Raw genomic sequence first — 26,490 nt, 5'->3', positions numbered from 1 at the left:
GTCCTGACCGCTTCACCGCACTGGTTCTGAGTGGAAGAAGAGCAGGGAAGCCACTGTCAGTCTACCACTGAGTGCATGTGACGGTGGACCAGGAGAAACAGCAGGGAGAGCTACCAGACAGTGATGGCCAGTTCGCCCGCGAACACATGCGGGCTGCCATCTTAAATCACAAGTCCAGCGATGCACAGGTAAGTCCTTACCTGTGCCTGCGCCGCAAGCCGGTCTGAAACAAATGCCGACACCGGGAGCAGGCAATTCCGAGAACAGCTGCTGGGGGCCTTCATCGAGCTGTTCTCGGAACTGCCTGCTCCCGGTCACCGCATTTGTTTCAGACCGGCTCGCGGCGCAGGCACAGGTATAGACTTACCTGTGCATCGCTGGACTTGTGATTTTAAGATGGCAGCCCGCATGTGTTCGCGGGTGAACACTGCAAACTGGCCATCACTGCTACCAGAGAGTAGAATGTTATGTACATATAAAAAAAAAAAACTGTATTTTTATTGCATGTATTTAGTAATAATACTCATGTGGAATGCCTGAATGTGCATACTAATACTTTTCATGGGATACTTAACTGCTTAAAAATGTTCTGGTTTTATGTCAGTCAGTGATCCCCAAGCTTTAGTTTGAGGGATGTAGTTTTTGGCCACTCAAGAAGGTTTTGTGGACTAGTGGCACTAGGTATGTCATAGCATTACAAGAACTTTGGGGGTCATTTATTAAGACTGGCGTTTTAGACTTCAGCGTATCCAGCGCCAGTCTAAATGTAAGACAAGCTTCCTTGCTGGCTTAAGTTTAGACCATTTTCTCTGCCTAAAACCGGCGTAGAAAAAGATGAATTAGACGGGCCGGATCTTTTAGACCTGGCGTGAGCGTGGAAACGTCACGGATTGCGGCGAAAATAACCTTTGCGCTGCAATCTGTGCCAGAAATGCGCCTAATATGGATGTATTTCTATAAATGACCCTCTTTGTGCGAGGGTCAAAGCCATATCTAGGGCAGGTAACGGGCCACATATTTAATAGGATACTTTACTTTCACTTTTCATTGCAGCTCAACACCTTTTGTCTTATTAGAAAGTGGCTCGCGGCCTACAAAAGGTTAATTAATCATAATCCTTGTATAATAAAAAGTTTGGCAACTTTCTAATCTACCTTAGGTTTCAGTCCCTCAGCACCTCTAACATCTCTGCTTACTATCACTGAATGGAAATAGTCCTTTGTTCATCTAGAGCAGTGATCAGCAACCTCCGGCACTCCAGGTGTTGTGAAACTACATCTCCCATCATGCACACTTGCTTGGCTGTTGTCTGAACTCCTACAGAATTGAAAGGAGCATGCTGGGAGTTGTAGTTTCACAACAGCTGGAGTGCCGAAGGTTGCTGATCCCTGATCTAGAGGCTAAAAACATAATTTCTTACAATATCTGAGATTTTGCTGCAGTTGTATGGAGTCAATCCTCTGCCTGAACACCAGACTGATTGGTTTTCTCTGCACTCCATTGTAGCAGGAGCCCAGGCTCTTTAGCTCATAGAGGATTGTTTTAGCTCTGAGTCTCATCTCATGAACAGGAACAGTTTTACTGCCTCTGAATGTTCCCACTTACTAACGGGAACCAGAAATCATTTAACGGGGTTGTCCGTCTATTTAACATTTGATAGATGTTCCGCATGGTGTTAAGTAAAACTCGCCCTACTGATCTTTCTCTCTGTTCCAGTTTCAGAGCTTCAGAGATCCCTACTGGTCACTAGTTCTTGGTCCCTCTCAACACACTGGAAATGCCTGCTCAGCCAGTAATTGACCCCAGCGCTGACCTAGCTCAGCCACGATTAGTTGAGCAGTCATAACCTGCATATCGAGAAGGACCAGGAAGCGGCACCCAGAAGGGAACGTGAAGTGTCGAAACAAGATTGCTGATGGACCGGCGAGTATGACTTGATTTATTATTTTACACCATGCAGAGCCTTTATAAAGAAAATATAACAGAGAACCCCTTTTAAAGGAGTTGAAACACAACATATATTAGAATATTTGTTCATTATGTAGTCTGCCACGATTACTAGCTGCACACGTGCTGGGAACAGTCCATGCAGGCAGCTAGTAGTATGTATTATTAAAGGGGTTGTCTCACTTCAGCAAATCCAAAGAAGATTCCAGCAGCCGTGTTGCGTATATCCAAGTCTCTATTTATTTGACTCGTTTCGACTATACAGCTTTCATGAACGTCTTTGAATTAAACGTGGAGTGAGCTCCTTTCCGCTGCAGCGTGGTTCAGTTTGAGTGCCGAGCAGATTGCTACTCACTTCAGCAAATAGCATTTATTATGTAGCGAAAGTTAATACAAGGCACTTACTAATGTTTTGTTATTATCAATATTGCTTCCTTTTCTGTCCAGATTAATTTTTCCATCACATTATACACTGCTCGTTTCCATGGTTACGACCACCCTGCAATCTATCAGAGGTGGCCGTGCTTGCCCACTATAGGAAAAATCACCAGCCTATGTGAGCTTCCACAGTCCCGACCACCAGAGAGGCTGCCGCTTTTTCCTATAGTGTGCAAGCACGGCCACTGCTTATCGATGTCAGGGTGGTCGTAACCATGGAAACGAGCAGTGTATAATGTGATGGAAAATTGAATCAGGAAGCAATATGGATAATAACAATACATTAGTAAGTGCCTCGGAATAACTTTCTCTACGTAATAAATGGCACTTGCTGAAGTGACACAACCGTCTGTGATGATCTCTGATATACTTGCAGGTGCTGCACACTAGAAATGGACACTGTCAGAGGGTCCTATCTATCAGCGGCCTCTATTCACTTACGCTGGAGACGGACAAGGAAACCACTACTTGGGAAGTTTTTTCCCAAGTGAATGGCATCTGCTGATGTACAGGGCCCTCCATCAGCGTCCATTTTGGTAGAGCAGCACTGGGAAGCAGGTGAGCGAACTTGCAAGTAAATCAAAAGAAGGCTTATTAAACCATCGGACATAAACTTCAGTGGGTTAATAATGCCTGTTACCAGCACATGTCCAGTTAATATTAGACAATGGCCAGCCCCCCCATGTGCCGGGCCCCTCGCAGGTAATATACATACCCCACTCCTGGTCCCCGCACCGCCGCCGCTGCTTCTCCCTGTACACAGATGAAAACTTCCGGTGTCGGGGGGGGGGGAGCAGCCATTGGCAGGCGGGGACAAGCCTCCCTAGCGTCACCCGCGATGCTGGAGAGGCTCGTCCATGCCTCCATTTTAAGTTTTTCCTTTTCAGATTTGTTTGGGATATTTCTGTGACTAAAAATCAATTCCTAAATGGGGTTGTTTCAGCATCAAACGGGTAGATTTCTGCAAACCCCCTTCATATGAGTAGGACAGTCACAGAAATGTCTGCAGCAGATCTCCTGTATTCACCCTGTATTACTGCAGGTAAGGCTTTCCTACCAGCCCCCTATATAAAAACTATATAGAAATTGCATTTTATTTTTTTTTTTCAGAGAAGGTGTAAATGAGAGAAGTGATCTGATTAGTCGCTGTCGCGCAGGCACCATGACCGGTCAGTCCTTTCTGCCTGAGAGTCTCACAAATCTAATTCTTTGTCCCCAGGATGTTGTATTGTACTGCCTACAGCGAGATCAAGGTGACATCAACCACAGGGATAACGCTGGGTACACAGCCCTACATGAAGCTTGCTCCCGTGGATGGACATCCATCTTACAGATCCTCCTGGAGAACGGAGCAAATGTGAACTGCAGTGCACAGGATGGGACCAGGTGAGCTACAGCTCTGGCCGTAAATCTGTCTCCTCCTTGTTCTTTTGTGGGAGAAGTTGTACTTTTAATGGCACCTTTTTGGGTTCAATATAATGGATTGCAAAACTTTCGTGTGTGTTTACAGTGTTCACTATATGGTATAAATTACATCATTTTTATTCTCTGGTTCGTTACAATTACGTCGACACCAGATTGATATACTTGTAATCTTTTACTACATTTGCACAATAAAGCTGCTTTAAAAAAAATAATAATAATAATTGCTTTGTGGCGCCTTCTGAAGCTCGAAGCTTTTTTCATTTTTTTTTGTTAATGGAGCTGTTTTTTTTTTGTTTTTTTTTAATGGAGCTGCATTTTTTCATGTCATGTGCACATAAAAAATCCAAGATGCTGCATTTTTTTACACAAAAAAGGCGCACCAATTGAAAAAATGTACTAGCAAAAAAAAAAAGTGTCCTGAAGTTCAAAATTCCCAGACAGAAAAACATGAAGATTAGAAAAATACATCTTCTCCCAAGTTGAAAAAATAAATAAAAAAGTGATCCAAAAGTTATATGTGCCCCCAAATGGCACCAATAAAAACTAAAGCTTGTAGCATCCCCCCGACAGCTTTCGCTATAAAGAATCTCTTAACCAAATTCATGTGTAAATGGGGCCATATGGTGTTCACTGTGCTGGATAAATACCCTAGTAGAGATGCAAAGATGGCTGACCTGGGGGCATTCTTTATCACCCGACTGTCATGGAAACCCACCAGCACCCTGCAAGTCCCATCTCTCTGTCTAACTTCTTAAATAAACCTAAAGGTCCCTTTACATGGTACAACGATCTAGCAGATTGTTGGGAAGGAAGCGTTCCTTCCCGACAATCTGCTGATTGCTGGTGGAGGAGACCGCTGCATTTCCATTCGTCGATCTCCTCCAGAGTATGGGGAGGAGTGATCGTTCATGTCATCGCTCTTCCCCATACTGTTTTGTTGTTTCCCAGCAGAAGCTCGTCTTTAGACAGCGCGATCTGCCACCGGGAAACGATCGTTTCACTTATTCATTGGGTAATCGGCAGTGCATTTACACCGCAAGATCATCGCTAACGAGCATTTCTAGTAACTCTCGTTGGCGATAAACTGTTCAATTGTCGGCCAGAGTAAAGGGCCCTTATGGGGTTAATCTAATTGGATTGACGTTATCTTGTATCCCGGCCGCTGCAGCAGAGCATTAACTGTAATATACAGCTGACACGTGGCTATTGGAACACAGCTCGTTAACCCGCACCATCCCTGTGCTGTAGATGTACTTGGTTTTAAGTGCCAAACGTATGGCGGGTGTCACAATGGAGTTAAATGTCTAGTCTGAATGTTTTGCCCATCTTGCTTTGTATGATCTTGTAAATGTAAAATGAAGACCGTCTTACAATGTGAATGGTAAAGCTCAGTCACTTCTGCATTAGAGTCAAGCCTAAGCAGTCTACTATTCCCAGTGTGACCAGGGGCCTCCCAGGAAGCGCTCCGGCATGGCTATCTGCCCAGGCAACCTCCTTGTTTCCATAGAGATTATACAGGATGTGACATAGCAAGTAGGATCTGATAATTTATTGCCCTCTGGAGGGCATAGGGAGATCCGGGGGTTGGGGGGCATGTAGGCCGGGTTTTCTGCTTCACATATCATAGCGCTCATAGAATGGTCTAGCTTAATTGGATCTACATAATTAATGAGGATTGATGACGGATACTTTCATCCCATCTACTGACGTAGCCTCTATTTGTCAGTGTCAATTTACTGGCGCCCTGCAGGATAATGAAATCATCCACCCTGGCCTAGAACATGTCAAGATTTATATGTTTTTGTTTTTTTCTTTTTAATTCGCAAAAATTGTTTTTGTGCTAATGCATTTTAAACTTTTTGACAGGCCCATCCATGATGCAGTGGTCAATGACAACTTAGAAACAGTATGGCTCTTGCTGTCCTACGGTGCAGACCCAACGCTGGCCACATACTCTGGGCAGACGCCCATGAAACTGGCCAGCAGCGAAGCCATGAAGACGTTTCTGAGCGGTAAGGGTTTGTGTCCATGGGCCACTGTGTCCTTTATATGTGCAGTGTAAGGTTTTGCAACTTAGGGCTGTATTAGACCTGCAGATCAGCATTTCAATTGTTGGGAATTACATTTGCTTCCCGACAAATGCATGTTTGTCAGTGATGGAGAACGCTGCTGTTACATGTAGTGCTCTCCTTCACAGTAAGGGGAGGAGTGATTGCTAATGCCATCGCTTGTCCCCTTACAAAATCCTATGCCTGCAGCAGACTGTGATTAGACAGCAGGATCTGCCGCTGGCAAACAATGTTTTTGGCATATATAAAAAAAAAATGCAATTGCCCGGTGAGCAAGCATTTGCTCATTCACCGGATAATCAGCGGCTTTTTTACACAGGCAGATCATCGATAACGAGCTTTCCGATGAACACTTATTAGCGATGATCTGGTTGATTATTTGCAGGTCTAATACAGCCCTTAGTTAAAGGGGTTGTTTGCTTTTTACTATTGATGACCTATCCTCCAGATAAGTATCAATATCTGATCGACAGGGGTCCGACCCCGGCATCCCCACAATCAGCTGTTTGAAGAGAACGCAGCTCTCATATCAGCGCTGCCTTCTCTGCTCTGTTTACCCGCTCGCCACAACAATTGCAGTGGTGAGCAGGTGTAATTACAACTATGGAGTGCCTATTCACTTCTATGGGACTGCTCTGTCTGTTCAAGTGCATAGGAGGAAGCCTTCCCATGACGGGCGGACGCCATACTTGTAATTACACCTGCTTACTATTACAATTGCTGTGGCGAGCAGGTAAACCGAGCTGAGAAGGCAGCGCTCATATGAACGCTGCTTTCTCTTCTAACAGCTGATTGGTAGGGGTGCCAGGAGTTGGACCCCTGCCGATCTGATATTGATGACCTATCCTGAGAATAGGTCATCAAAAGGAAAAAGAGGACAAACCCTTTAAGTTACAAAACTTAAGTGCAACATATTTTAGTTTTTGTTTAAATTTGTAATCATTTTCAAGACCTCTTTTTAGCATCAGTAAATGGAAACCTTCTTTTAACATACTATCAGACCTGGAGAAAAAAAAATGTACTGCTAAAGTGTAGATTGGATACAATTGTAGCAAACTTCTGTAAGAAGTATTAGATCAGGACGTAATTTCAAGCCTTTGGGTGTACAAGAACATCTTTCCATTCACTGACAGCAGTCTTGCAAATGGTAAGGAATTGAAACACATAGTCCAGTAGAAAGCTGCAGAATGTGTCATTACAAAAATGCAGCTTTTTTTTATTTATTTATTTTTATTTTATTTTTTACATTCATACAACTATAAGCCTGGATACACACACTGTAGCCTAGAATTACTGTTAGGCCATGTTCACACATTTGTTTTATTTGTGAAGATGTCTGTCAAGGGTCCGATTTTGCCCCTTGTGTCCTCCATTTTTCCATGTGCACTGCCAGGCTGAAAAGGCGATTTCCACAGAATCTCCTACACTACTGACAGAACAGGGTTGCTATCTGTGTTCATATAGTGGTTTTCATGGATCCACAGTGTTTGGTCGCCACCATAGACCAAACTAGGCCTCTTTCACATGTCAGTGAATCACTTATGTGTGCTGTTCGTGTTCTCCATGGACAGCACACGTACACATTGACTTTAAACCCATTAACTTTATTGTTTTTATTTACACATCAGTGAAAAACCGCAGACACATGCACTACTTTGGTCCATGGTAAAGTCTGTGGGTCCATGAAAAATCACTGACACAACGCGGATGCCATCCGTGTTCTGTTAATGATTTTCCAGGACCATTGGAAGGAGATTCTCTGGAAACTAATATTCCGCCTAGCAATGTCTGTCGAATACAGATGACACATGGAGGGCAAAAAAATAGACACCAAAAATGGATCCTTCACTGACATTCCATCTTACCATGAATGACATCATGGACATATGAAAGAGGCCTCATACAGCCTTCGGCTACTTTCACTCCTGTGGTGTGAAACTCTGGCATGGCTGTTGTGGCAGACAAGGGTAGAATTTGTGTCCGTCCGGTTGTCCACTTGTTTGACTGAATGCATACGGATAAGGCCTCATGCACACGGCCGTTGTTTGGGTCCGCATCTGAGCCGCCGCTTTGGCGGCTTGGATACGGACCCATTCACTTCAATGGGGCCGCAAAAGATGAGGACAGCACTCCGTGTGCTGTCTGCATCCTTGGCTCTGTTCCGCGGCCCCGCAAAAAAAATATAACATGTCCTATTCTTGTCCGCACTTTGCAGACAAGAATAGGCATTTATATTGCCGTTCCGGCAACACGGGCGGCTTCGTTTTTTTTGCGGATCCACGGCCGTGTGCATGAGGCCTAAGTATAGTGGGGTCTGGCGGACATTCTGTCTGCATTTGGACTCATGCACACGGCCGTTGTTTTGGTCCGCATCCGAGCCGCAGTTTTGGCGGCTCGGACCCATTCACTTCAATGGGGCCGCAAAAATAATATAACCTGTCCTATTTTTGTCTGCACTTTGAGGACAAGGATAGGCAGTTATATTAAAGGCTGTCCGTGCCGTTCCGCAAATTGTGGAACGCACACGGACACCATCCATGTTTTGCGGATCCGCAATTTGCGGACCGCAAAACACACAACTGTCGTGTGCATGAGGCCTTTGGCAGTGCCGTCCTCGGAGAATTCCGGCGGGCTGTTCTCTTTTGTAGTCTTACTTTGTTTTTCTACTGATGCATAGTCAGTGAAAAAACAAGGATGTGTGATTACACACCCTCAAATAAGTGACTGCATGTGCATAAACAGCACATGTCTGTGATTCGCTGACTTTTTTATTGTCTTTTAAAGGGATTGTCGCATCTGAGATATTGGTGGCATATTCCTAGGATTTGGGACCCGCACCCATCTCTGGAACAGAGCTCCCAAAGTGAAGGACAGCGCACCGTGCATGTATTCATTTCTATGCGAACACTGAAAGTAACCGAGCTCTGGCTCGGCTATTTCCAGCAGTTCCATAGAATTGAAAGAAGTGACAGCTGTGCCTGCATGGTGCACCCTCCTTTACTTTGGGATCTCTGTTCTAGAGATAGGTGTGGGTCACAGAGGTAGGACTCGCATCTGTCTGACATTTGTGAGACAACCCCTTTAAACTGGGTAAACCTTTGGACAGGGGGTCTTTAAATGTGCAAGAATCAATCATTCTAGTGTATCAAGTTGTATGATAAATGTGGCATATTTATGTCACCTTTTAGGCCACTTTTGGATATGTTTTTAACAGCTTTTTGCATTCAGATGTCAATTTAAAGTTTTGTATCACAGAGAAAAAAAAAAATCCTATGACCTATATCAAATACGTTTAATTAAATAATTAAAACAAATAGAAAAGTTATAACAAAAACAACCCCTTATTTGATATTAAAATATTAGACATAATATCTGTGCAACTCATGGAGGCCACAGACGTAGATAACACAGATGCAGACATGAGACTTCTTGATGGGGGCCACAATGTATCATGAAAGATTTGGCCCTTCTAAGGCTACTTTCACACTAGCGCTTTCAATTCCGCTATTGAGAGCCATCATTTTAGTATTAGGCGGAGGTGTAGTGAGTGAAGGACGGCAGCAGGCGAGCGTCCTTCACTCACTGCGCCTAATACTAAAATGGACGGCGCAGGTGCGGGATTTGCGGGGCACGGAGGAGACTGAGGATGTCAATCACCTTTACAAGGGCGTGCCCAATGGTGAGAGGACTGAGCCTCTAAGTGCTGCAGCAACGCCCCACTAGCACCCTAGAGGCTCATTTGCATATTCTAAAAGTCATTATTTAGCGCGAACGGCGGCAGGCAGGGAGATATAAGTCATACAGTTATGTTCTGCTGACATTAGCACATCACTAATGTCAGCCAGCTACATAACGATTTTTCTGATGACAGAAACCCTTTAACCCCTAAATGCATAACACTGTACTAGTACGGCATTATGTGCAGGGAATTATATGGAGCAGGCTGCTGTGATCGGTCATTTACCCCTCAGATGCTGCGTTCAACAGCGGTCGTGGCGTCTGTGAGGTTAGGAAAAGGGATGTGTCTCCCTCTGCCTTCGGACCCATTGAAGTGAAAAGTTCCACATCCGTGATGCGGAATGCCCACGGAACGGCACCCGTGTTTTGCAGATCTGCAAATGCGGTCCGCAATACGGCAACGGGGCGCGCACGTCCGTGTGAAAGGGGCCTTAAAAGTTTAAATCGTCCCCACTTTCCCAATTTACATTATATATATATATATATATATATATATATATATATTACAGTACAGACCAAAAGTTTGGACACACCTTCTCATTCAAAGAGTTTTCTTTATTTTCATGACTATGACCATTGTAGATTCACACTGAAGGCATCAAAACTATGAATTAGCACATGTGGAATTATATACATAACAAAAAAGTGTGAAACAACTGAAAATATGTCATATTCTAGGTTCTTCAAAGTAGCCACCTTTTGCTTTGATTACTGCTTTGCACACTCTTGGCATTCTCTTGATGAGCTTCAAGAGGTAGTCACCTGAAATGGTCTTCACTTCACAGGTGTGCCCTGTCAGGTTTAATAAGTGTGATTTCTTGCCTTATAAATGGGGTTGGGACCATCAGTTGCGTTGTGGAGAAGTCAGGTGGATACACAGCTGATAGTCCTAATGAATAGACTGTTAGAATTTGTATTATGGCAAGAAAAAAGCTGCTAAGTAAAGAAAAACTAGTGGCCATCATTACTTTAAGAAATGAAGGTCAGTCAGTCCGAAAAATTGGTAAAACTTTGAAAGTGTCCCCAAGTGCAGTCACAAAAACCATCAAGCGCTACAAAGAAACTCGCTCACATGCGGACCACCCCAGGAAATGAAGACCAAGAGTCACCTCTGCCGCGGAGGATAAGTTCATCCGAGTCACCAGCCTCCTAAATCGCAGGTTAACAGCAGCTCAGATTAGAGACCAGGTCAATGCCACACAGAGTTCTAGCAGCAGACACATCTCTAGAACAACTGTTAAGAGGAGACTTGTGTGAATCAAGCCTTTATGGTAGAATATCTGCTAGGAAACCACTACTAAGGACAGGCAACAAGCAGAAGAGACTTGTTTGGGCTAAAGAACACAAGGAATGGACATTAGACCAGTGGAAATCTGTTCTTTGTTCTGATGAGTCCAAATCTGAGATCTTTGGTTCCAACCACCGTGTCTTTGTGCGACGCAGAAAAGGTGAACGGATGGACTCTACATGCCTGGTTCCCACCGTGAAGCATGGAGGAGGAGGTGTGATGGTGTGGGGGTGCTTTGCTGGTGACACTGTTGGGGATTTATTCAAAATTGAAGGCATACTGAACCAGCATGGCTACCACAGCATCTTGCAGCGGCATGCTATTCCATCCGGTTTGCGTTTAGTTGGACCATCATTTATTTTTCAACAGGACAATGACCCCAAACACACCTCCAGGCTGTGTAAGGGCTATTTGACCATGAAGGAGAGTGATGGGGTGCTGCGCCAGATGACCTGGCCTCCACAGTCACTGGACCTGAACCCAATCGAGATGGTTTGGGGTGAGCTGGACCGCAGAGTGAAGGCAAAAGGGCCAACAAGTGCTAAGCATCTCTGGGAACTCCTTCAAGACCATTTCAGGTGACTACCTCTTGAAGCTCATCAAGAGAATGCCAAGAGTGTGCAAAGCAGTAATCAAAGCAAAAGGTGGCTACTTTGAAGAACCTAGAATATGACATATTTTCAGTTGTTTCACACTTTTTTGTTATGTATATAATTCCACATGTGTTAATTCATAGTTTTGATGCCTTCAGTGTGAATCTACAATTTTCATAGTCATGGAAAGAAAGAAAACTCTTTGAATGAGAAGGTGTGTCCAAACTTTTGGTCTGTACTGTGTGTATATATATATATATATATATATATATATATATATATATATATATATATATATATATATATAGGCATTATTACAATAAATCCGCAAAAACAAAAAGATCCGCAAAAAAAAAAAATGATCCGCAATTTGTGGACCGCAAAACACATACGGTCGTGTGCATGTAGCCTTAGGGCTCATGCACACGACAGTATTGCTTTTTCAGTGTTTTGCGGTCCGTTTTTTACGGATCCGTTTTGTTTCCTTTCTGTTTTTCCGTATGCCATATACAGTATACAGTAATTACATAGAAAAATTGGGCTGGGCAAAACATTTTCAATAGATGGTTCAGCCGGAACGGATACGGAAGACATCGGATGCATTTCCGTATGTGTTCCGTTTTTTGGCGGGCCCATTGACTTGAATGGAGCCAAGCACCGTGATTTGCGGACAAGAATAGGACATGTTCTATCTTTTCACGGCACGGAAATGCTGAAACAGAATGCACACGGAGACACTTCAGTATTTTTTGCTGAACCATTGAAATGAATGGTTCAGTATATGTACCGCTTACTGAACTATAGTATACTGAAGGCAAAATACTGTCGTGTGCATGAGCCCTAACAGTGATCAAAAAGTTGTAAGCACCCCAAAATCATACCAATAAAAACTATTTTGTCACTCAAAAAACAAGCCCTCATACAACTCTGTAAACTGAAATATAAAAAAGTTATAGCTGTCAGAAAATGGCGATGCAAAGAAGATTTTGATATTTTCATAAAGTAATAAAACAAAATAAATACAATACAAATTTGGTGTTGCTGTAATCGTATTGAGCCGCATAATAAGGACTCCATGTACGTTTTAGCGCACATTGAATGCCATAATGTTAAACCCAAAAAACCTTGGCGGAATTGTTCCCCCCCCCCCCCCCCCCCCCCAATTTTAACTGGTTCCATTAAAAAAGTGAACGGAAAAATAAAAACATTACGGCTATTGGAATGAAAAATGAAAATAGGCTCCGTCTTTAAGGGGTTAACTTTTGGGTCCCATTCTCTAGATAGGTGTGGCTCCCACTTCTGGGACCTGCACCTGTCTGATGGCATCTCTGAATGATATGTCATCAATGTTCCAGATGGGCCAACCTCTTTAAGGTTAATCCTGATACGTTCTGAATCGTTACCAATAAATGGTGACTTTTTATTTGTGCATGATTAGATAGCATGATCTATACGAGTGTATTACTGTAGTGCAGCGGTGGCATGAAGCGCACGGCATCATAGCAACCAATGACACCGTGCACTTCTGCTGTCAGCAGGAATCCCAGCCGGGTTACCACGGACCGCTCTCGGCCGTGGAACACGGCCGTGTGCATGAGGCCTTTATCAGATAGCATGTTTGAGCTCTGCAGAAATAGAATGTCTGAATTGGGGGGGTCAGAGGATGCATTTTTGCCCTTCTCACTTTTATATCCACTCTGCACCTTTAGATTACCTCTCTGATCTGCGAGGACGTTCTGATGGGGACCCGCGAGCATCCTGGGACCTCTATAGCAGCTCTGTATTAGGTAAGTTTTTTATTTATTTTTACCCAGTGGGTGGACCCCCCCCCCCCCCCCCCCCCCCGTTCAGATACTTATCCTCTATCCTGTGGCTTGGGGATAGGTAATATCTACAAGAAATCTGATATACATCATATAACCATGGTTCTAACCTGTTGTTTTTCTCCAGCTGTTATGAAACCACAAGTTCCATGATGCCCTGACAACCTGCAGCTCTGCACTAGGACTGCAGAAGAGCCAAAGGTTACAGAATGCAATGTCCTAACCACTCTGACTTGTTCTGTCGTCTTAGATCCTAAGGATGAGATTGGCCATGACATCCTCTTAGATGCTTCTGAGACTTCTAAGGAGGAGGAGGAAGGGGAGAAGCAGCAAGAGGAAGACAACTTTTTGTTTGAGTTTTCAGACGCGCCGCTCATTTCCTGCTACAACTTGCACGTCTCACTAACCAGCGGGTAAGTTTTGGCTCCTTACCAGGCTTAATCATGCAACCAAATTCGGCTGTTTTAGTACCGTAGGCTATAGTTCTCTGCGGTAAAGCTCAGGTTTTGCCACAGTTTGGATTTTATAAAATGCCTTTTGGATGAAAATTGTGAAATTATTAGGGCATGGTTCCAGCAGTGTCACATACTGGAACAGGGCACAGTTTTCCATAGATTCAGTCCTAGGGTGTTTCTTTAACCCCTTCCCGACATATGACGTAATAGTACATCATGGCGGCAAATGACTATTAAGTCACGGTGATCGGGTGGGCACCAGAGTGGTGCATGCCCGATCACTGCAGGGGCCCAGCAGTCCCTGATAGCCGGGCCCCTGCTGTATTCGCCGGCATCGCTGTAAAAGCCGATGCCGGCAAATTAACCCCTTCTATGCCGCAGTCAACGCTGACCGCAGCATAGAAGGTGCATGTGGCGGGTGAGGAAGCCCATCGGGTCCCCGTGCTTCTGTGGCGGGGACCCGATGGGTGACAAGGCAGCTTTTTAACCCCTCCTTCCCTGTTTTACAAAGCATTCTGTATTAAGAATGCTATTATTTTCCCTTATAACCATGTTATAAGGGAAAATAATAAAATCTACACAACACAACTTTCGGGTTTGGGTACCAAACATGCCGATTTTTCTCACGCGCGTGCAAAACGCATTAAAGCGCTTTGCACTCGCGCAGAAAAATCGTGCATTTTCCCCGCAACACACCCGCATCTTATCCGGCCCTCACGCGACACCCGTGTGAAAGAGGCCTAAGCCTTCTAACATCCTAAAAAAATAAAATGATGCCAACATAAAGTAGACATATGGGGAATGTTAAGTAAGGTATCACTTTCTGTTTGAAAAGCAGAGAAATTGAAATTTTTAAAATAGTGAATTTTTTAAAAATTTGGGTAAATGTGGGATTTTTTCATAAATAAAGGTGAAATATATTGACTCAAATTTATGACTATCATGAAGTACAATGTGTCAAGAGAAAACATTCCAAAGTTATTACCACATAAAGTGACACATGTCAGATTAGCAAAAAATGTCCTGGGCAGAAGGGGTTAATGACCAGTGTGTTTCAGTCCTAAATGACCAGACACGTCTCAGCGATTTTGCGCACGTGGTAATTTAAAAACCTCAATATTTTTTTTTTTACTGGGCTACAAATTAAGTTTTGTTCCACAATGTTTTTGCACATTTTATAGAGAAATAGGGGGTCATTTACTAATCTGAAATATGCCTAAATTAGGTGCGTCGCTATCTGCGACTTTTCCCCCCTGACGTCAGGTCTAAAATTGTGTGCATGGGGTGGGAAAGGGAAGGGCCGGCAGGTTTATCTCATCGGACAAGAATAGGACATGTTATATTTTTTTAGCGGGGCCACGGACAGCACACAGAGTGCTGTCCGCATCTTTTGCGGCCCCATTGAAGTGAATGGGTCCGCATCCGACAGGGCTCCAGATGGTGACCAAAATGGTCGCCAATGCGACTTAGAATTTACAAATTGCGACAAGATTTTTTAGTCTTGTCGCCATTTGCGACTAGACCCACCCGCCGCAGCTCTGCAGTTAAATACAGAGGCGGGGCACAGGAGATGATAGTTCTCTCCCTTCCCCCTGTGCTGCTGCCGCCGCCAATAAGACGAGAGACAGCAGGAGGAGGGGAGGGGCAGTGGCCACTGCGCCACCAATGAACATAATGGACCTGTTAATACAGGTGCCGGAATCAAATAGCCGGCACCTGACCTCTATGACCGGGAGCTGCGATCCGCTGCAGTTAACCATTCATGTGTCGCACCTGCAGCGGATCGCAGCTCCCTGTCATAGAGGTTAGGTGCCGGCTATTTGATTCCGGCACCCGCCTCCTGTATTTGTATTAACAGGTCCGTTATCTTCATTGGTGGTGCAGTGCGCCCCCTTTACCCCCCCCCCAACACCTCAGTATTAAAGTCATTGGTGGTGCAGTGGCAGTTCTGATCGGAGCCCCAGCTGTGTAATCCTGGGGCTCCGATTGGTTACCATGGCAGCCAGCACGCTCCTGAAGCCATGGCTGCCATGGTCAGCTCCCTGCTGCCGTGTGCACTATGCACAGGGAAGCAGGGAGAGTGTGATGTCCTATTCACCCTGATAGATCTCTATTAGGGTGAATAGGACAAGGGTTCCAGCCTCTAAGGGGGCTAATAGTAAGTACAAAAAAAAACACTATAATATTACGTTTAAATCCCCCCTTTCCCAATTTTACATATAAAATATATAAACAATTAATAAATAAACATATTACCTAGCGCTGTGTCCGAAAAGTCCAAACTATTAAATTATGAAAAAATATCTCCTATGCGGTGAGCGCCATAACAGAAATAAATAAATAAAAAAAAATGCAATTTGCCATTTTTTTGTCACCTTGTCATCCCCAAAAATAGGATATGACTTTTTTTTTTTTTGTCCGCGTGGTATTGAGTATCGCAATACTTTTTTATAGGGACGAAAGCGAATCAAAATTTTGGTATCGAAACAACTCTACGCCGATCTGATCGGCCTAGCGTTGTCACGATATCAAAATTTTGATTCGGTTTCGATTTGGCTCCTAAATTTTTCAGTTCAGGAGCCAATGGCTACTAGGTATTTTTTTTAGTCTGGAGCACTGATCCATGCCGCCGTTTTGATACGGACCAAAACAACGGCCGTGTTCATGAGGCCATTGAATGTATATGGGCAGTATGTTTAACTGCGTAACGTCCAATGTAGACTAAAATGTGTATGGCCGTATGTGAAGCAATCGTTCACCAGATCACTGGTTGTATTGCGTGAACAGCTTTTCAGCCACCAACCAGCTTCTAATGTGAATGGCCAACTTCAATGACCCTTTCGGTGCTTTGCCAAATTGGCAATTATTGTGTTGATACAGGTCTTTATTCACACATGTTTATCTAACTGGAAGGTGATTTATATCAATACAATGTCCCTATGACCACAGCATTGGTAGGAAGTGTGGTCATGAGGACTCGGAGAAGCAGCCTAAATGTCAGGTGAATTCACACATGGCAGATTTGCTACAAATCTGATCTGAATGGTGCCTGTAAAAATCCATGTGATTTTTTTTTTTTTCAGAAGCACCCCTGTTCAGGTGAATGATTTTCATTCACAGAAATGGGTGAATCCATCCTTGTCATCTTACTTATTAAGTTAGGCTACTTTCACACTCGCGTTTTGGGCGGATCCGTCATGGATCTGCAGAAACTGATCCGTTACAATAATACAACCGCATGCAGCCGTCATGAAGGGATCAGTTTGTATTATCTGTGTAACATAGCCAAGACGGATCCCTCATGAACTCCATTTAAAGTCAATGGGGGACGGATCCGTTTTCTACTGTGCCAGAAGCGGAATGGAGACTGATCTGATGCATTCTGAGCGGATCCCTTTCCATTCAGAATGCATTAGGGCAAAACTGATCCATTTTGGACCGCTTGTGAGAGCCCTGAACGGATCTGACAAACGGAAAGCCAAAAACACCAGTGTAAAAGTAGCCTAAGAAGTAAGTTATGAAAAACTTTTCATGACAGCCAAGTGATGTTGTATATGTCATGTCAGGCAGTTTAGCATTTAGATCAACGGTCTGAAGTCTGGCAGGGCATGATTGGAGTTATACCAAGAGTGTTAGGCTGAATGCACACGGCCGTAGACGCACAGAAAGTGCTAAAAAGTATCTCAATTGTACTGCAATTAAAAAAACTGACAAAATATTTAAAACCAGTCAGTGCAAAGCAATGTGAAAAAGGGGTGTTCAAGATGTCTACCACTTATAGAACAGGATAACACTGCCAAATATAGTATACTGATATCTACAAATGGTGCCCCATCATTATATTACACAGTATACAAGGCAGGTGCCGTGGCATATCGAGAACCACACCTGACGCCGTTTACAAAATGAGTCTTAGATGAAGTGGAACGCATTAGGTGTGGTGGGTGTTTCTCAACATGCCATGGCACATGCCTTGTATACTGTGTAATATTTTGATGGGGCACCATTTGTAGATATCAATATACTTAGGGCTCATAGTCTGGGCGACGGCATCATCTCCCGGGCTGACCGCAGCCTCTCTGACTGTATCCTGGTGATCTATTATACAGTCTCTATCTGTGTACTCACGTGAGGATGATCCGATAGCAACTGACTGTATCATAAATCATGAGCCCTTATATATTTGTCAGTGTTAGGGTCCATTTACACGTCCGTGAGTGTTTTGCGGATCCGAAATGTGCGATCCGAAATTTGCGGACCGCACATCACAGACACTATAATAGAAAATGCCTTTTCTGGTCCGCAATTGCGGACAAGAATAGGACATGTTCTATTTTTTTCAGGAACGAAATTGTGGATCCCGAAAAAACGGATGCGGATCCAGGAAATGTGGATTTGCATCTGTTCCAGCCCCATTGAAAGTGAATGGGTCCACAAATAGCGGAACGAATGTTGACCCAAATTACGGACGTGTGAATGGACCCTTATTCTGTCGCATAAGCGGTATGCATCCTAAACACCCCGTTTTTATGCTGCTGTTCACTGACTGGTTTTTAATAGAGATAATTGGTAAATAAGTTGTAATCTCTCCTACAAGTTGGGAGCCACGTTTGATATATTGACGTTGTAGATAATGCTGACCTCTTGTGGTCAGTTGTAGAATTTTTTTGATTTTCTGTGTAAACTTCTGGCCTTGCTTGGCTAAGGAAATTGTTAGGGTCGGGTTAACCCCTTAGTGACCACACACATTTTTTAAAAATTGCATTCCAAGAGCTATAACTTTTTGTTTTTTCATCAGTGTACCTTTATGAGGCCTTATTTTTTGCAGGGCAAGCTATAGTTTTTAATGCATCATTTTGGGTACATATAATTATTGATTAACACCACTATCTGTCTTAAACCCCCTTTTGTTTACATCAGTAAAAAGGCGTATAGGTGGTCACTAAGGGGTCCGGTCCTGTCAAACCTGCAGCAGGTGGTCACTTCTTCAGTTGTAGGGACAGCCCCCACAGGGGAAGAAGTCCTGCTAATGAGATGAATCAGTTGTCACGTGGGAGCACTGTGGATGTCACTGTTATGGGGGGCACTGTGGAGGTCACTGTTATGGGGGGCACTGTGGAGGTCACTGTTATGGGGGGCACTGTGGATGTCACTGTTATGGGGGGCACTGTGGAGGTCACTGTTATGGGGGGGGGCACTGTGGAGGTCACTGTAATGGGGGCACTGTGGAGGTCACTGTAATGGGGGCACTGTGGAGGTCACTGTAATGGGGGCACTGTGGAGGTCACTGTAATGGGGGCACTGTGGAGGTCACTGTAATGGGGGCACTGTGGAGGTCACTGTGGAGGTCACTGTTTTGGGGGGCACTGTGGAGGTCACTGTTATGGGGGGCACTGTGGAGGTCACTGTTATGGGGGGCACTGTGGAGGTCACTGTAATGGGGGCACTGTGGAGGTCACTGTAATGGGGGCACTGTGGAGGTCACTGTGGAGGTCACTGTTTTGGGGGGCACTGTGGAGGTCACTGTTATGGGGGGCACTGTGGAGGTCACTGTTATGGGGGGCACTGTGGAGGTCACTGTAATGGGGGCACTGTGGAGGTCACTGTAATGGGGGCACTGTGGAGGTCACTGTAATGGGGGCGCTGTGGAGGTCACTAATGGGGGCACTGTGGAGGGCACTGTAATGGGGGCGCTGTGGAGGTCACTGTAATGGGGGCACTGTGGAGGTCACTGTAATGGGGGCACTGTGGAAGTATTTTAACCACACATAAACAACAAATGAAGTGTGTGTGTGTGTATATATATATATATACGGCGGTAGTGTAATAATATTTAATACTATTGCTCAGAACTCTGCACTGAATAGTATTGATGTGAAATCGCTGTTCCGTCCTGCAGTGCTGTTATCATGTAGTCATGTTTGTAATACAGATCATATTGATTAGATATTATGTAAATCAATATTGACAGACATAATGAATTGTAAAACCTACCCACAAATCCAGTGCAGATTTTTTCGGTGGGATCCTTCATTGTTTACTTTGGATATAAATCTGCTGATGGTCATGTGATGGACACTCAGGTGCTGTGTGGATACGCCACAGAAACAGGGCCCATTAACTAATTTAACCATCAATAACAGCTGATAGACATTAATGGCCCTTGTTCTGCAGCGACATAGAATAATGGCTGCACGGGAGATTGTCCACCCATGGGACGGGTGTTTGAGTGTCAGAAGCATAAAAGATGTATTTTCACTTATCTATTTGATAAAAAAATTGTGAAAAATGGAATCCCTAATTGTCACAAAAACATCACAAATTCTAGCCATGACCAGTGCATGCAAAAAATCTGAATTAAAGAGGTTTGCCCATACCAGACATGGATGGCATATTGCTGCGATATGCAATCAAGTCAGATGGGTGCGGGCCCACCTCTGAAACCTTCTTCTGTTTCTGGAACGTGGCCCCTGAAGTTAAGGAGCTCCCCATTCACTGCTATTGTAGTTCTGAATGTGCACGGCTATTTTCAGAAGTCCCATAGTGGTGAATGGAGAGCTTAGTTACCTCACATGGCATAGCCTAGCAAAATACCTTCAATGGCTTAGATCAGCATACCCCTTTAAGGTCCCAAACAAATTATTTCACGCTATAGCCTTTCCCTTTGCACATTAAGAGATTCCGATAAATATATGGTTAGCCTAAATCAGTGTAAACTACATCTACACTGACCAGAAATATAAACACTTTCGGTTTTGCTCCCATTTTGCATGAGCTGAACTCAAAGATCTGAAACATTTTCTACAGACACAAAAGACCCATTACTCTCAAATATTGTTCACAAATCTGTCTAAATCTGTGTTAGTGAGCACTTCTCCTTTGCCGAGATAATCCATCCCACCTCACAGGTGTGGCATATCAAGGTGCTGATTAGACAGCATGAATATTGCACAAGTGTTCCTTAGACTGCCCACAATAAAAGACCACACTGAAATGTGCACCGTTTTGCCTTACAGGAGGGGTCAGAAAACCAGTCCGTATCTGGTGTAGCCAGCATTTGCCTCACTCAGTGCAACACATCTCCATCGCATAGAGTTGATCAGGTAGTTGATTGTGGCCTGTGGAATGTTGGTCCACTCCTCCTCAATAGCTGCGAAGTTGCAGAATATTAGCAGGAACTGGAACACGCTGTAGTATAGGCAATTGCAGACAAGAATAGGACATGTTCAATTCTTTTTCAGGAACGGAATTTCGGATCCCGAAAAAACTGATGCGGATCCCAAAACTGCGAATGCGGATCCCGGAAATGCGGATTCACATCCGTTCCAGCCCTATTGAAAATAAATGGGTTCGCAAATTGTGGAATGAATGCGGACCCAAATTACATATGTGTAAATGGACCCTGAGACAGATTTGTGAACAATATTTGAGAGTAATGGGTCTTTTGTGTATGTAGAAAATGTTTCAGATCTTTGAGTTGAGCTCATACAAAATGGGAGCAAAACCGAAAATGTTGCGTTTATATTTTTGGTCAGTCACATTCATGATCCACTTCATTCATTTTCTTTTTTCATTAACAGGCCCAGTAACTGGTTCCTGGTCTCCGATGTGCTCAAGAGGCTGAAGTTATCCTCCCGAATATTCCAAGCTCGATACCCGAACTTTGAAATTGCCAGCATGCAGAAGAAGGAGTTTAACAGACAGGTGTTCACCAGCCAGATCCTCACGCACACCGAGGGAATGGACCTCTGGCCGCAGGACTGTGGAGAAATGGTAGAGCTAGTGAAATACGACCCTGAACTGATCAGACTCCTGGGCTCCTCTGTGGAATTCCAGTGTGTCAACAGCTGACAAACAACCCGAGTTTGTGTCCAAGACCCTTCAGCTGCATCAGAGGCAATAACACAGAGCGAGGAAAGACGGCTCCCGCAGCGCCTGCACCGGTGAATGCAGCTCTGGGTTGTGCCCTTTTGTTTCCAGGCTACCTGCAATCACTCATCTGTTCTATGCTTCTACTGTGGTGATGAGATTATACGCACAGTATCGGAGGGTGGTGAGGAACTCCGCTACATTATCACCACACCACTGAAAGGATCCTTCTTTCATCCGCCATGTTTGTCTTGTTCAGACTCTCTTATGTTCAGACATCTATGAAATTAATTTTGTGTTCAATGAGTAATGCACTGGTTCATCCGTAGACATTATGGATAAACCGACCCGACTCGGGCTCACCATACACAAGGATAGACAATCATGGTTCCGCTGTCAGGAGAGACTTGCAGCCACAGCCAAGGAGAAATTTACAGAATTTTTTTTAAATCGGTCCATTTATCAAATATATACTTTAAAACTAGTTTTGATGACAAGGAGGATCATGGAAGCAGGGTTGACCAGGCACGAGCCACCTAAACTGCAGGAACACGGTCTTCTACTGGCTCCAAGCATTGTGCGCGCCTACTGATAACACTTAACATAGGGAGACTGCCGGGATTTACCCAGGACAAGTCGAACAGCCCCGAGTGCTGACGGATACAACCACTGGGTGTGGCAGAAGCTTATCCCAGACGTTCAGGCCTCGCCCACACCACTAGATGCTTCAGTCCGTGGCGAAACCATAGGTCGCATGGCTAAAGACCGGGCAGGAGGAAACATGTGTGATTGTCCTCAGGGCTCCTCTTCCCGCTTCATCCAATGCTTCTTACTTTTTATAGTAAATGCTAATTTTAAAAAATAAAAAAAGCTATTTGGAGTGAAAGAAGAAAAAAAAAATACAAAAAAGTGTGTGACTGTTCGCTTCCTGGAAAGGAAAAGCTAACGATAAGTAAAAAATGAAATAACAAAAGTCCCTCCTGTGTTGTGGGGCGCAGGCTGTGTGTCACGCCATGAAACACACGGCACTTTACCTTCTTTTGAACTGAGTTTTTTTTTTTTCTTTTTATTGTAAATGGTACAGTTTTATTGTACGGGTGCTAAAAAAACAAAAATACAGCAAAAAAATATTGATTTGAAGGCTTGGACAATCCATTATTCACAGCATATACATAAAATATTTTACCTGTTTTGACCATCTATCTATTTGTAAATGTTTTGGGTAATCTGAAGCAGTTTCCCGATTTCATCAGCAGTTCTGAAAAATAATAATCTTCCAGTTTAAAGTTTAATCATTGTATAATGTAAAGTTCTGCAGCTTTCTAATACTGTGCGTCAGTTCTTCCCGTTTCCAAGATCTCTGTTTGCCGTGCACCTATATGAGCCAGACCTGATCATGAAAAGTTTCTAGCCTCTAGACATAAGAATGTTCCCATTCCCTCAACGCAAGCAGAGATGTTGAAAATGGTGAGAAACAAAGTGTATCATGAAAATCTTTTCAACTTTCTAAGGCTACTTTCACACTCGCGTTTTGGGCAGATCCGGCATGGATCTGCAAAAACTGATCCGTTACGATAATACAACCGCATGCATCCGTCATGAACTCTATTAAAAGTCAATGGGAGACGGATCCGTTTTCTATTGTGCCAGATTGTGTCAGAGAAAACTGATCTGTCCCCATTGACTTACATTGTGGATCAGTTTGGCTCAGTTTCGTCAAACAGACAGCAAAACGCTGCAGGCAGCCTCCAGAGCGGAATGGAGACTGATCGGAGGCAAACTGATGCATTCTGAGCGGATCCTTTTCCATTCAGAATACATTAGGGCAAAACTGATCCGAGTGTGATAGTAGATTGTATAATCATTTAAGCTTTATTTACAGAAAACCTTTTATTAAGGGCTCATGCACACGGCCGTGTTTGACGTCCGTGAAACCACGGGCTGGATTCCTGCTGAGAGCAGGAGCGCACAGCGTCATTGGTTGCTATGACGCCGTGCGCTCCATGCTGCCGCCGCAATACAGTGATACACTGGTATGATCTATACTAGTGTATTACTGTACTGTGGCGGCAGCAGGGAGCGCACGGCGTCATAGCAACCAATGACGCCGTGCGCTCCTGCTCTCAGCAGGAATCCAGCCCGTGGTTCCAACGGCTGTCAAACACGGCCGTGTGCATTCGGCCTAAGGTTGATAATATTGCCGATCGTCCCTTTTACTCCACTGCCTCTTAAAAGGGCTGTCTGGGCAATAACACTTAAAAAAAAGGGTCAGAATGCTGTTGACACAGTAAATGTGCCGCTCAGCCAGTCACTGGCTGCAGCAGTGACCCGGCTGAACTGCGATTGACTGAGCAGCATATTTCCTGTTCTGAGAGGGACACGTAAGTAGAGAGGAGCGGTGGAGAATCTGGAAAGCATCAGAATGGGAGAGGTGGAAGATCGGTGAGGTCTGACTTGACAGGTGGGGTTCGGCAGTCCAGTGAAGACAGCCTGCTGGAATAGAGTGGTGGGAAGCAGGTAAGTAAATGATATCGCTGGGTGGAGGAATGTAAAAAACAAAAAAAATATTCTGGAAACCCCTTTAATGCTGATCTCGGGTATCATGGCTGCCGGTGATATTGACATTTTGTCTGTACTGGCTTCTGTATAGAAGTGGTTCATAGAGAAGATTCATAGGAAATAGTATTGAGAGTGACCTGTATGCATCAGAAATACCGTTTGTAAGTGATGCCACTTCTAGACATGGAAGAGTACTTCTCGAAAAATGACTAGGATAACACGCTAGCTAATCTTTAGGGAGATTTAAGTCAGGGTGGTGATATGGAGTATAACCAATATTTTATGTGGATAAAATGTCCACTGATATCAGGGTAGAAACCCCGGTCAGACAGGACATATAACATTAAGGCCGAATGCACACGGCCGTGTTCCGCGGCTGAGAGCGGTCCGTGGTATGACGGGCTGGATTCCTGTTCAGAGCAGGAGCGCACGGCGTCATTGGTTGCTATGACGCCGTGCGCTTCATGCTGCCACTATACGAGTGTATTACTGTACAGCAGCGGCGGCATGAAGCGCACAGCGTCATAGCAACCAATGACGCCGTGCGCTCCTGCTCTGAACAGGAATCCAGCCCGGCATACCACGGACCGCTCTCAGCTGCGGAATACGGCCGTGTGCATTCGGCCTAAGAGACAGAGGTAATAAATATAAATATACACTACTCACAAAAAGTTAGGGATATTTGTGTTGTGGGTGAAATTTCAGGATGAACCTAAAATGCACTTTAATTTTTACAGGAGAACTTAATGTGACCTTCTCTCACCTTCTGAATGCACATGTCCAGCTGTTCAAGTTGCACAACTTGCTGTTCTCTAACAAAGAGCTTAACTGCAAATTTCAAAACAGGTGTTTAATCCATGAATGGCCCATTAACTTTCCTGGTTCAATTCGAATTGGTATTTAAACAGTCCTCCTCATCATGCTATTCACATTTTGACATCATGAGACCAAGACGACATCTAACAATTGATCAACAGTACCTCGCCATTGTGAGGCTTCCAGCAGGATGAACTCAGATGGAAGTGACCACTGAGCTTAGAGTGTCATCAGCAGGTTGTATCAGAGATGCAGAGACTGGAAGAGTCACAGAAAGGCAGAGAAGTGGACATCCTTTGGCCACATCCCACACTGATGACCACTTCATTGTGAACAATGTCCTGCAGAATAGGATGCTGAATGCCACACAACTCCAGGCACATTTAAGGGAGGCGAGAGGTACCCAAGTGTCGCATCAGACCATTCAAATTGTTTACATCAGCGTGGTCTGCGTGCTAGATGACCTGAAAGGGTACCTGACCACAGGCATAATCGTCTTGCATGGTCCAGGAAGCATCTACGTTGGACGAGGGACCAGTGGGCCTCAGAGCTGTTCACTGATGAAAGTTGATTCGCGCTGAGCAGAATGATGGCCACCAACGATGTTGGACGTGGTGGTGTTACATTATGGACAGGTGTGTCTAGTCAATAAAGAATACACTGTGAATGGTCCAGTGACAAGCCCATACTACTAGAATACCATCATTAATCCGGTCATTGTGCCTCTGCATGAACAACACAGGTCTAATTTCATCTTCATGGAGGACTGTGCCAGCTCATCGAGGTCGCATCATTAGGGAACGGCTGCTGGAGACTGGGGGACCTCAAATGGAGCGGCCTGCACTTTATCCAGACCTGAATCCCATAAAAAAAAAAAAAAGATCTGCTGAGTCGCTGTGTAGAAGCTCGTAACTCTGTACCCCAGAACCTCAATGACCTGAGGGCCACCCTTCAAGAAGAGTAGGATGCCATGCCTCAGCAGACAATAAGGCGACTTGTGAACAGCAGGAGACGTCGTTGTCAAGCCGTAATTGATGCTCAAGGCCACACGACAAGTTATTGAGACGCTGCACTAGAGTTGGCTTTTGTTTCAATAAATTGTTTGAGATAAGGAAATCACCATTGCTGCTTCTACTTAAATGCCCGACGTTTATGACCTAATACCACTGCAGCGGGAACTTTTTACGTTTTCCATAAATTTCACCCGAAAGTCAAAAATCTCTAGTGTATGTGCTGACTGCCGATAGCAGGGTCAATAAGAACATCAAACTTCATGGGAAATACATTGATATAAGAACAAGTAGTATATTAATTAAACACATGAGTTATGCGGTAAATAGAACTGAAATCAACAACCGCAGGCAAACGCCGCTAGAAGACGATTGGTTGCCATGAAAACGACAAACATAAGCTGTCTGTAGCTGTCTCCTGCTGTGAACCATCTCTCAATGCTGCATGTTTTCAAGATAA

General features: G+C 44.3%; 1 protein-coding gene across 5 annotated transcripts in view; it reads left to right on the top strand.

The window, feature by feature from the left end:
* Positions 1-22,798, top strand: part of BCORL1 (BCL6 corepressor like 1) — a 139,552-nt gene extending 116,754 nt beyond the window's left edge. For all 5 annotated transcript variants that reach the window (XM_044306325.1, XM_044306328.1, XM_044306324.1 and 2 more), the window contains 5 exons: positions 3,605-3,771; positions 5,677-5,822; positions 13,208-13,285; positions 13,572-13,734; positions 21,357-22,798. In XM_044306325.1, coding sequence (XP_044162260.1) covers positions 3,605-3,771; positions 5,677-5,822; positions 13,208-13,285; positions 13,572-13,734; positions 21,357-21,627 — 825 coding nt within the window. In that variant the 3' untranslated portion in view covers positions 21,628-22,798. The remainder of the gene's footprint in view (positions 1-3,604; positions 3,772-5,676; positions 5,823-13,207; positions 13,286-13,571; positions 13,735-21,356) is intronic.
* Positions 22,799-26,490: the final 3,692 nt, after the last annotated feature.

This window comes from Bufo gargarizans, chromosome 9, assembly GCF_014858855.1.
Source record: "Bufo gargarizans isolate SCDJY-AF-19 chromosome 9, ASM1485885v1, whole genome shotgun sequence".
NCBI lineage: Eukaryota > Metazoa > Chordata > Amphibia > Anura > Bufonidae > Bufo > Bufo gargarizans.
The sequence above is the reverse complement of the archived record's forward strand: the minus strand, read 5'-3'. Positions and strand labels throughout refer to the sequence as shown.